This window comes from Glandiceps talaboti, chromosome 21, assembly GCF_964340395.1.
Source record: "Glandiceps talaboti chromosome 21, keGlaTala1.1, whole genome shotgun sequence".
NCBI classification, from domain to species: domain Eukaryota; kingdom Metazoa; phylum Hemichordata; class Enteropneusta; family Spengelidae; genus Glandiceps; species Glandiceps talaboti.
Window position 1 is genome coordinate 10824284 of NC_135569.1, and position 11735 is coordinate 10836018.

General features: G+C 35.4%; 1 protein-coding gene across 1 annotated transcript in view; it reads right to left on the minus strand.

The window, feature by feature from the left end:
* Positions 1 to 1345: 1345 nt before the first annotated feature.
* LOC144451159 (high affinity cGMP-specific 3',5'-cyclic phosphodiesterase 9A-like) overlaps positions 1346 to 11735 on the minus strand; it is a 69492-nt gene continuing 59102 nt past the window's right edge. Inside the window, exons 3-13 of the mRNA XM_078141940.1 lie at positions 7981 to 8029; positions 7759 to 7861; positions 7353 to 7489; positions 6887 to 7028; positions 6302 to 6397; positions 5701 to 5823; positions 4561 to 4653; positions 4048 to 4218; positions 3373 to 3477; positions 2211 to 2357; positions 1346 to 2000 (exon numbers count right to left, since the gene is read on the minus strand). Coding sequence (XP_077998066.1) covers positions 1737 to 2000; positions 2211 to 2357; positions 3373 to 3477; positions 4048 to 4218; positions 4561 to 4653; positions 5701 to 5823; positions 6302 to 6397; positions 6887 to 7028; positions 7353 to 7489; positions 7759 to 7861; positions 7981 to 8029 — 1430 coding nt within the window. The 3' untranslated portion in view covers positions 1346 to 1736. The remainder of the gene's footprint in view (positions 2001 to 2210; positions 2358 to 3372; positions 3478 to 4047; positions 4219 to 4560; positions 4654 to 5700; positions 5824 to 6301; positions 6398 to 6886; positions 7029 to 7352; positions 7490 to 7758; positions 7862 to 7980; positions 8030 to 11735) is intronic.

Sequence of the window (11735 nt, forward strand, 5' to 3'; positions counted from 1 at the left end):
TCCTATAACAAAATGATGAAAACGTGTTTCTGAAAAACAGGATGGTTAGCCCCCAGTATTTATCAAAACATATGGTGGAGACCCTATTTTCCTGAAAACAAGACTGTGAAGTCTAACTCTATCAAATTAAGATGTGAACCCCTATCTTCATCAAAATTAAGATGTGAACCCCCTATCTTCATCAAAACAAAATGGTGAACACTTTTCTGACAATGAAATGGTGAACACTGTATCGTGTCATTAAAAACAATGAAAACTACCTGCATAAAATCAAAATAGTGGACACCCTATCTTCCTGAAAACAAAATGGTGAACACCCTATCTTCCTGAAAACAAAATGGTGAACACTACATTCCTGAAAGTTATTGAACACCCTATCTTCATCAAAATAAAATGGACACCCTATCTTCCTGCAAACAAAATGGTGAACATTTCAAAATCAATGTGAAGTACTCCAGCGAGTTCATATGGCAAAATTCTGAAGGACTTGAAGTTATCATCTTCTGTCTGCAGCTATTCTTACAAGATAGGACAATACTTTTCCTGTACATTTTAAATAAAGTTAACAACAAAATATTGAAAGTCTGCTAGTGATTGATTAAACACTCTAAATGCACATTTATGTTCCAACCATCAGTACACTCAATCACAATCTTGATTTGTCCATAGATCCTACCTGGATAATATCTATGGTTCAAAGTTCAAATGTCAAAGTTTATGTGGCAAGTTGATTGATACAGGTCACTCATACTGGAATCCATCCCTTTGTACAATAAAATATCTAGGAATAATAAACACATATCCTACACAGTTACAGACCACAAACCTTGCTAAAAACATCATTCACTTGTTTCATATGTTACATAATACATAAATCATACATCATGATAAAATAGATTTGTCTAGGTTGACTGGCAGTGTGATATTCCTGCCAGTGAATATTTACAACACATCAAATACTCAGCCTGTAAATTTACCAAAGCTTTCCTGCCCCTTTTTTTTTTACAATCATGTAAAAACCTTCAAACACATCTTCTGTTCCCAGATTAAACTGGTTCAAACTGGTTTGAATAAGTTTCGTAAGACTGAATTGCCTGTAATATTACCAAAACTTTCCCACCCTTTTTTTTACTATTACATAAAACCTCCAAACACATTTTCTGTAACCAGATTGAACTGGTTCAAACTGGTTTGAACCAGTTTGGATAGATTGAATTGCTGTTACTGATTGTACAGATCAAGACCAATTGTACACTGGCTATTTTTAGCTGAATTGTCTGGATAGCTGATTAATCTAGTTCAAACTAGTTCAAACTGGTTGAAACTAGTTGGGATATTGTGTGCTGGCAACATTTTACAGATCAAGACAACCTGTAGGATATTCTTTAAATTAGTATTATGTAAATAGGATCAATCTGGTTCAAACTGGTTCAAACTGGTTCAAACTGGTCAATTTGTCTTTGTTTGACAGTATCTCTACACAGTTCAAAACCAACTTCTGAACTACTTATACTTTCCTTATATTCAGTGTTTTACCGCTTGTTATAAATTTTTCATTCATACCTCACTTTGATTATTCTGTTTTCTCACTCTGATCAACTTGGTGTACAGCTAAATTACTGATATACATCATGATATGTGGAGTGGGAAGGCCAAACCAATTTTAACACTTTCTTTTAATTCTGATCATAATCCATAGTCAATAAATTTCTTGATTCTCTGATTTATTTTCACTGTCACTTCACTTTTTGTGTTTTTGTGGGACTTATATTCCTGCCATGTTTCGTGACTTTATTCATTCCTTCTCTCTTTTTCTCTGGAATACCGTTTTCTTTTATACCATTTTCTTCCGTCAGGACGCCATTTTGTTTGGGTGTGCCTTTGATTTGCTGTGCTCGTTCCTTGTCTCGTTCAGCTCTTTTCCTGTTTTCTTCTTCCAGTGCCTTTCCCATATCGGTGTAATATTGGAGTGCTTGCCTCACTGGTTGGATAATCGGAGACTGGAAAATAAGTAGATGACACTGTATCAGTTATTTTTGCTCTTTAAAGCGGCCATATGGATGAGGATTGGATATTTATTTTGGATTTTTAATTCATAAAACAATTTTATCATGGCTTCCTACTTGAAAAATCAATGTGAAATGGGTCAAACACAACAGAAACTGACAGACAATTTTTGCTGTATTTGAAATGTACAAGTTCCTACTTACATCCACTTCTGGTAAGAGAGCGCCAAGTGCTTCAAAAAGAGGAAGAAGTACAAATCGTATGAACCCTGTCTGAGAAGAAGGTTTAGTGACTTTATCTCTGTCCATAAATGGTGCCACGGGCAACCCTTCCAACTTTTCAACATCACTCTGAAAGAGAGAATAAATGAAACTAGACAGTGAGAAGCAGTTCACAAGCAGTTCACATACAGTTCACATGCAGTTCACAAGCAGTTCATGCAGTTCACAAGCAGTTCCCATGCAGTTCACAAGCAGTTCACAAGCAGTTCACATGCAGTTCACATGCAGTTCACAAGCAGTCCACATGCAATTCACATGCAGTTCACAAGCAGTCCACATGCAGTTCACAAGCAGTTCACATGCAGTTCACAATCAGTTCACATGCAGTTCACATACAGTTCGCAAGCAGTTCACAAGCAGTTCAAAATTATTTTAGTATTGATATTTTGATCTGTCTTCATCTCAACAATCCTCAATTCAATAGTTACTGATGACCACTAGGTGGCGGTATTCTCATTAGAAAGACAAATTCAATATAGTTATAGCTGACCACTATGTACTCATTTACAACTGTTGCAATAATGACAAGCCTCATTAATGACATTGTCACTTTCTTCAAATAGTTATGTTTTCTCCACTACTAGGATACAAGTTATAAGGACTCATGAAATTGTATTCCACAATAGATTTATGTATTAATATGCAATTCATTGCCCTCGACCATAAGATATGTTGCATCGCTCTGCCCTCAGCGGCCAGCTCTATCTACATAGGTTGACTGATGTGTGAGGGTGCCCCATCAGTTCTACACTGAATATTCATGATCCATACTGCTATACAAATAGCTCTCATGAATATTCAGTGTGCAACTTGAATACATTATTTCTGCTAACTCCCATGATGCAACACCTCTTCAAAACCTTGGAAAATATATATTCTTTGTCATGAAAGTACATTTTTGGAAGAAAACACCTCTATGTAAAATGGTTTATTTTTTTTTTTTTACATTGAATATACTAACTTTTTGTGACCAAGCACCATTTTCTTTATTCAGATATGGACTTTTAAGGCCCATGGCCTATAGTATCGAATAAACATGATATATCATATATATTTCAGGGTGAAGTATGAATACATTACAAACCTGGTTAAAGAACTCCTGAAGCAGACAGTCCAGCCATGGTTCCGATACATCCATAGGTCTGGCTTCATTTGAAATATCTGACACTTTGATTAGGATCATCATTAACTGAAAATTAAATCAATTAATGAGTTAGAAAAATTATGATTATTTTCTGTGACTTTAAGGAGCACAAATGGAAGGTCGTGTCACAGAATAATGGCCGCCACACTAAAAGAGCAATCTCCATTTCTTCAGACGCAATCTAATTAGACGGAATTTAAATGACCAACAAACCTCACATTAGGCCTTTATGTATTCGAGAAAAAAATAATAAAATCGTAAAAACTGTGAAGTCTCACAAGAAACAGTGGATGCAGAAACTGACATCAACTTAAAAAGACAATATAAAACTGTTCTTCCAATCTGTAATGGCTGTACATCTGATGAGAAGAAACCAATAACACAGAGACCATATGGAAAACAACGGACAACATAACTACCTGAACTAGACAAACACATGAGAAAATATACATATATATATTTTAAAAAATAATAATCTACCTACCCCACCTATCCTAAAATTGAGCGTAATCGAAACCACACAGTTTTTTTTGTTAGGCCTTATGGCTTGGAACGTGCAAAGAGATCATATTGGATAAATAGCTAGCATGATGCACAGTAGAAACAAGTACTTACCGTATCTTTATGATCTTTATTAGTGAAATCAAAGGTACTCGTCAGACCCTTGAATTTATTCAGTATCTCATTATGCCTTGCCATATCTGTTGCTAGGATACAACGAATGATACTTTCTCGTATCCTCTTGTATTGTTCCGAGGAGACATTCTTGAATAGATTGCACGAGGGCTGTGAATAATAATCAAGAGAAGCAAAATCAGATTTGTTTATGACTATTGAAGGCAACATCAAATAAATTCTTTGTTTGCCGTCCACATGCAGGTAGGTTTGTCAGAAGATTTAGAAAAAACAAACAAATTTCATTTTGCTCAAAATTTCCACGAAAGGTTATTTATACTATTGTATAAAGTACTATACTTCAGAATATATCTAAATAGTTTTTAAGACAATCAAACTTTAGACTTTGACATTTCTATTTCACCAGTCTAATAAATAAGGCATGTCAGAAATTCATACTATTATGATAAATGATATTGTGCAATTATCCCTACAGAGGTGTGATATACATACCTTTTCTAAAATTTCAAAAGCAACGGCACAGTGATGATTCTCTAGAGGAGAGATATCATTATATCTCAGTGCTAGTTCTGTTCTTGCGTTAACCTGTACATAAATAAAAGAACCTCATTTCAATTGTCCATTATACAACAAGAACAGCGCCCTCACAGTCAATTGTACAAAGGCCAATTCAGATCCCAAACCAGCTATGCCATATTTCCTAACACAAATAATGAGAAAACTACAAGAAGCAATAATAAAATAATCATTTATATTTATACTGGACACTTCTTTGAAGCATATCAAAGCTTGTCTCCCCCAAAAAGTCACGTGAAGGCCATCTGTCACCAGTTAGTTTTCTTGCAGGGGAAACCAGAATACCTAGGGTAACCATGGTTTTTTTTGTAGAGTCAAACTGAATGGCACAGTATTTACTAAATTTGGCGATTCTGGTTTTGTTTTTTTCTTAGTTTTTGTGAAAGCTAGGGAGGGCGTGTAACGTAACTGACATTGTTGCAACTGTTTTAGTTAATGTAAATGTATTTATTGTGGTGCATGAACAATTTGGTAGAATGGCAATTTAGGACATGTCAGATCACTTTAATTCGACAGACAAATGCAAGGGGAAAGTAGACACTACTTGTAAATACCTATTCAGCCTCCAGAATTCACTATTATTAACACTTTTCACAACAGCTGAATATAGAGTTGTGAGTCTAGTGCGCCCTCTAGCGGTAGCCAAATTTTGTTGTTGCAAGTCAAAATGAGAAAAACTAGCATTTCTTGTGAGTCACCCATAGTACGAGATAGGGAAACACCAAATCTTGGTGCGGCACTAGAAATTGTGTGCATCAGTGGTGCATCAAATTGGCTTAGAGGGCACACTTGTGACAACTCATAAAAATTGTTAGCGAGATTTATTTCAATGGAAAAAGCATTTACTCATATTCAGCTAACACAAATCCAATGTCAAAAAACATTTTAAATGATTTAATACAACAGTAAGTCTTAATGGGAAATACATAAAAACTGGCATAATTACCATCTTTGTAGTGAAGAGTATCATTACCATGGCAGTAAAAAAACGTTGACTTGTCATCATTGCAAGCTTTTAATGTTAATAAAGTATACAGTATAACTGACATGGCTTACCTGATATGCATTATTATATCCCGGGTGATCTAAATCATGGCATATGGCCGATGTAATAATCGCCATGGTATCTAACGGTCCAATCCGATCACAGAGTTTTACCAACCATGACATTCCATACATCTAAGTTAAAACAACGTATGCATAATACATCTTAGGATTGATGTTGGTATGATATATTTGTCAATAAACATAGAGATATACCAGTACATAAATATAACTCTTTGTACAATACATACGTGATTATGGTCACACGCATACACGCACACACATGCACACACACACACACACACACACACACACACACACACACACACACACACACACACGCACACACATGCACACACACACACACACACACACACACACACACACACACACACACACACACACACACACTGAAGTACATACTGAAGTACACACATGTGCAGACTGACAGACAAACAAACTGACAGACAGCACACACAATCATTGACTGAGACATAAGCATGTACATACAGATATATGACATAATGATAACACACAGTGTGTCTTCACTTTATCATTTACAAATCTCATTTTACTAAATTTCTTGTTTTTAATAATGTCACAAAACACTTACCATTTGAGCTACACAGAAGCAGTGTTTAAAGTTGTGGAATGGCACGTTATTATAGTGTTGATATACTTCAAAAAGAAAACTTTGTAATACTGGCAACTGAAAACAAACATATATACACAACGATGGTTACCTTCTCCAATGAGAGAGACATTCATGTAGTTCTTATTTAGTAAAGCACCCTCTGCAAAAGACAGACACAAGCAACAAGGGTTTCAAGATTTATACACCAATCTCAGAATAGGCCATTGCAGGAAATTGAGAATACAGCGCCCTCCCTCAAATTGGGGGTATCATCACCTCATAGTGCCATTTCTTAAGAGCTTTGTCCCTTGGTATTCTGTAGAAGTGTAAATCAGGGATGTTTTTCGTATTGTTCAGACATCAAGGAAAGCAGCAGTGCTGTATGATTAACCAAGTAACCTATACCATGTATACCTCCAAGGTACACACAGACGGGGACGCTAGACAGGAAGTAGCGTGCCACCAAGGCAAATTTGGAAAGGCCTTGATGTGCGGCTATTTTGTTTGCTGTGTATAAACTGATAGATTCATCATTGTGGGTTTTAACAGTAAAATTTGACTTACTTCAATATTAAACTTCTCAACAAATTCTAAATCTATGTACATTTGTTGGAGCAACACCAACATCTCAGCATCTTCCCATTGCCAATTATTAAAAGTTGGTTTCCTGAGGTAAAGTTTCACATTTTCTGCCATTTGTACATTGCTGTAATAGAATGTAAAACACTGCAAGTTACAAATCTGTGGTAAAGTTTCACACTGGTGGGATAGAGGTTGCCATGTGAATGCTTTGATCCTATGCACTAATAGAGGCTGCAATGGATTGTATGCTCCCCAGGGAGTCGAGGAAGTATAAAGGGCCAATTGTGCCATTATAGGTCTGTACCAGGGGTAATAATTGTAAAGCACTTTACGGGAAAGCATTGACATGTCATATCATAAAATTATATTATTAAATTTCGAGACACTGCAGATTTTCCAAACTTCACAGATGAGCGTGACTACAAGCTACGATAACATACACACATACCTCATTTTTGTAAACTTTTCCCAAACCCTCCTTTGTTCAGCTGCTGACTTCCTTATTTTCTTATTTGTGAAAAATGGCGGCGAATTATCAGCAACAACATCTTTGAAAAGTCCCAGCCAACTTAAATGTTCTACAGTCTGAAGAAAAAAAGTAACAAATGTCAATTTTATTGCATTTTTAAAATAAAAGAAAGCATATCCCCTTAAAATTTTCGCACAAATTATGCATGTTGGACAATGAACTACACTGTTCTGACATCTAAGAAGTGAAAGATATTAGTAGTGCCAATTGGTCGTTGAGGGCGCTGTTTTTCTATGGAGATTCTAAATGTTCGTTGAGGGCGCTGTGCTGGATATTACTACCACATTGATAGCTGTCATGATCAATGGCGGAAGAAGGAACTTACCTCTAATTTTTCCCTGAATTGTTCAACTTTATTCCGAAGGTCATAAACAATGGATGGCGTCTCTCCACCTTCTATTACAACTTTCTTCTCAAGATGCTGTAGTCTGTAGAAAACACGAATAGTGATAAGATACAGAAGTGTGCAAACTTTTCAATTAGTTTCTAACTTTTTAAAGTTTTGTATGAAATGGGAAGTGATATCAGTGAGCATGAGTGTTCCTACCTCTCTTCCATTGCACCAAGATTAAAACCAAGCTCTGCAGCTGAAGCATCTGTAAAACAAAAATCTATATGTAAGTAATATTGGAATGCGATACATACAAACACATCCTACAAAATGCATTCATGTACCAGCCTGAGCAAAAGACACGCACACACGCACGCACACACGTATGCATGCACGCACACACATTGTACATACATTAACACATTTTTTTTTACACTTTTTGCAGCTTTCTGCAACGTAAAGTTGTATTAAAAATCCAAAATAAATACAGAATTCTAATCCATATGGCCACTTTTAAAGGTTTATATCATGAAGATAGTTTCTAAGCTACATGGCATGTATTGTACATATTTTAATGATACATGATTATTCACTATCTAACACAAATATATGCAGCCCATAAACACTTTCTTGGAGTAGTGGTTATTTTACAATAGCGCCACCTAGTGTCTATTTTGAGAAATTCAAAACTAAAGCTTGAAACTTGGATTTATGAATGTATATTTTGTATCTAAAGACCAGTGTCTGGCTAATATTAATACAATTTGGGTGTGAAAAACTGTTTTTTCGATAAATAAACAATTGGTCCTCAACAAAACAATGACCCTATATAATCATTAGGGTTCCACTGATAAGATAGTAAACACAGTATTACTCCAAGACTGGAGGGATTCAAAATTTTGCATTAAAGACACCACGCTTCTAATAGTTTGCTAAAATACGATTCGCTGGGCTCATGTTCAGTCTTACACACCTCCACTGATTTTAATTTTCTCTTATTCACAAATTTTACACTCCACTATAATTTTATTTTGGATCGAGGAATGTCTTCTGAGAGTGAAACATCAAATAAAGTGTTTTTTATTCATAAAAACTGAGCCTTGGTACAGACTCGTTATTTTTTTTTTTTACCAAACTACCAACAGCAACAATGTATAATTTATTTTACTGTAGTTAGATTGATCAAGTACCCTGTTACAAACATGCTTCTCAGGCCTGACAAAAAAAAGTTGTGTGATTCCGATTACGTTCAATTTTAATATACGCGGGGTAGGTACATTTTTAATTTTATTTTTTCATAATATATTTTTCATATGTGAGTGTCTAGTTCAGGTATTTATGTTTTCCGTCGTTTTCCATATGGTCTCTGTGTTATTGGTTTCTTCTCATCAGATTTACAGCCATTACAGATTGGAAGAACAGTTTTATATTGTCTTTTCAAGTTTTCAGTTTCCGCATCTATTATTTCTTGTGAGACTTTTTGCGATTTTATTATGTTTTTCTTGAATACGTAAAAAAAAAATTAGGGTCTGCGTGAAAAACTAGATGGGGTAGGGTAACTGGAACCAAACAATTTTTTTATTAGACCTAACACTTTTTTTTCTAATTACTGTCCAACTGAAAACAGGAAGAGAATATGAAATTTAATTTCCACCTTGGCTACTCTGGATTATTTCATAATCAATCTAAAAATCTAATTTTTCATAACTGTATGATTACCCTGAAGGGAAACACTACACAGTCTTCTTTCAAAGAAAGATTTTGTGTGGCTTCAAGTCAATTTATAAAGGTCATTGAACGCCACACCAGGAAATAAAAGTATTTTCGTAATCTTAGGTTCTGGAGAGTCGTTTTATGGATTTCACACCACATAAATTATGTGCGATTACCAAGAAACATCAAACTGAAATGCTACTTCATTACCATCATGAGCTATGCAAATGTCCACATGTATTAGATGAACACTGAATATTCATGACTACTAGGTGCTTATTACCTTCACGTAGCTGAGAATCCATTATTAACAAGTCACTCACACACTGAGACACAGATAGAGACAGACACACACAGACACACACAGACACAGACAGACAGACAGACAGACAGACAGAGACAGACAGACAGACAGACAGACAGACAGACAGACAGACAGACAGACACATACACAACACAGACATAGACACACACACATAGACACACACATACACACACACACACACACACACACACACACACACACACACACACACACACACACACACACACACTACAATATACAATGCACACAAAAGGAAAGTAACTGAGCGATAAAGACAGACAATGTGCAATACAAAGTGTCTCTTCATGCAGTTACACTGACAAAAACCTAACATATCTTTTCAAAATCCTTCAGTTATGGGCTATTATGATGTACAGAATCTAGTTTTTACTTCAATATTCAATAGCTGTATTTCAGAATACCGACATGTATTCATAAATGTACTTAAATTCTAGTAATGTCTATATCAGGAGAATACCTATTCATACATCTACACAATGCTATCTTTAGTATAGAGAAATCCAGGATCCACAACCTACTGTACTGACAAATCATATGATCTTTTGATCCCATCACTGGCTGACATGAATTTTCCATTACATTTATACAACACAGTAAGTCAGAGCTCTACAGAAACTGAGGTGATAGATTGTGATAAGCAACAGATGATGTATTAAAACACCCACTTTATCTTTCCATACTAAGTACCCTGGCAATATAAAATTCAGACTGTCAGATATTGTAAACCTAGATATTTTCACTCCTACAAAATTTTGTCAATTTTACAGTCTTCAGCTAATTCTCAAAGACTAATTTTTACTAATTACCAGACTGGTACATTGTGTTCATGTACAAGAAGGCAGTTTAGTCACTACTTATTTTTACTAATTACCAGACTGGTACATTGTTTTCATGTATAAGAAGGCAGTTTAGTCACTATTTATTTTAACTAATTACCAGACTGGTACATTGTTTTCATGTACAAGAAGGTATTTTAGTCATTACTTATTTTAACTAATTACCAGACTGGTACATTGTTTTCATGTACAAGAAGGCATTTTAGTCACTATTTATTTTTGCATTTTTGTTTTCCAGCAAAATTAGAGAAAATAAGTCTTTTAACATAAATTTCCAGGTTTTGTGTTGTTTATACTTTAGATGTATATGCATAACTATCACCTCCACCGTATACAGTTTGTAGTCAAATGGATTTCTCTAGCCCAGAATTCCATTCTTAACACAATCAGTGATAGCGTATGCTACTGGAGTGTTTATACAAGTCTGATGATCTTATTGTGTCCTCACATCACTTACATTCAAACTAGAAGTTGAGTTTGTAGTAAACTGAACAAAGTAACCAATTACAACCACCTGTCTGTGTGTGGTGGATTACTACTGACATGCACTGTTCAGCCTTTCCCCAGCAGGAGATTTTGATACGTATTTGATAGAATTTGTCCGTTTGACTATACATTATTTCGGAAGAGATCATCGAGAACAACTACATGTATAGTAACTAGACTATGTTGTTCAGGGTGATCTCCACCTTCCCACATCTGACCCTGTGTAATAGAAAATCTCATTCGAATCTCAATGATTTTGAAAGGTTTCTTCAACCAATCAGCACATTCCTCTCAAAATTGTTCAGAGAGACGGCACCGCCATGACGGGTCGTGTTGTCAACTCTATTCTCTGTGTGTACATTTGTTTGTTTTCAATTTCTCCAGTGCACACAGCTGCCAACATAACATTCATTCTGAATGGCTACTCAAAAAGGCGAGATTCAAACAAGATTTTCCTATTACACAGTGATCACCCGGAACAAAACAAAAGACAGAAAACGATGGAAAAAGAGGTAAATAAAGACATCTAGCCACTTTCACCACATCAGATTTTCATCAGATTGTTGTCTCTCCTACTTTACAGTTCATTA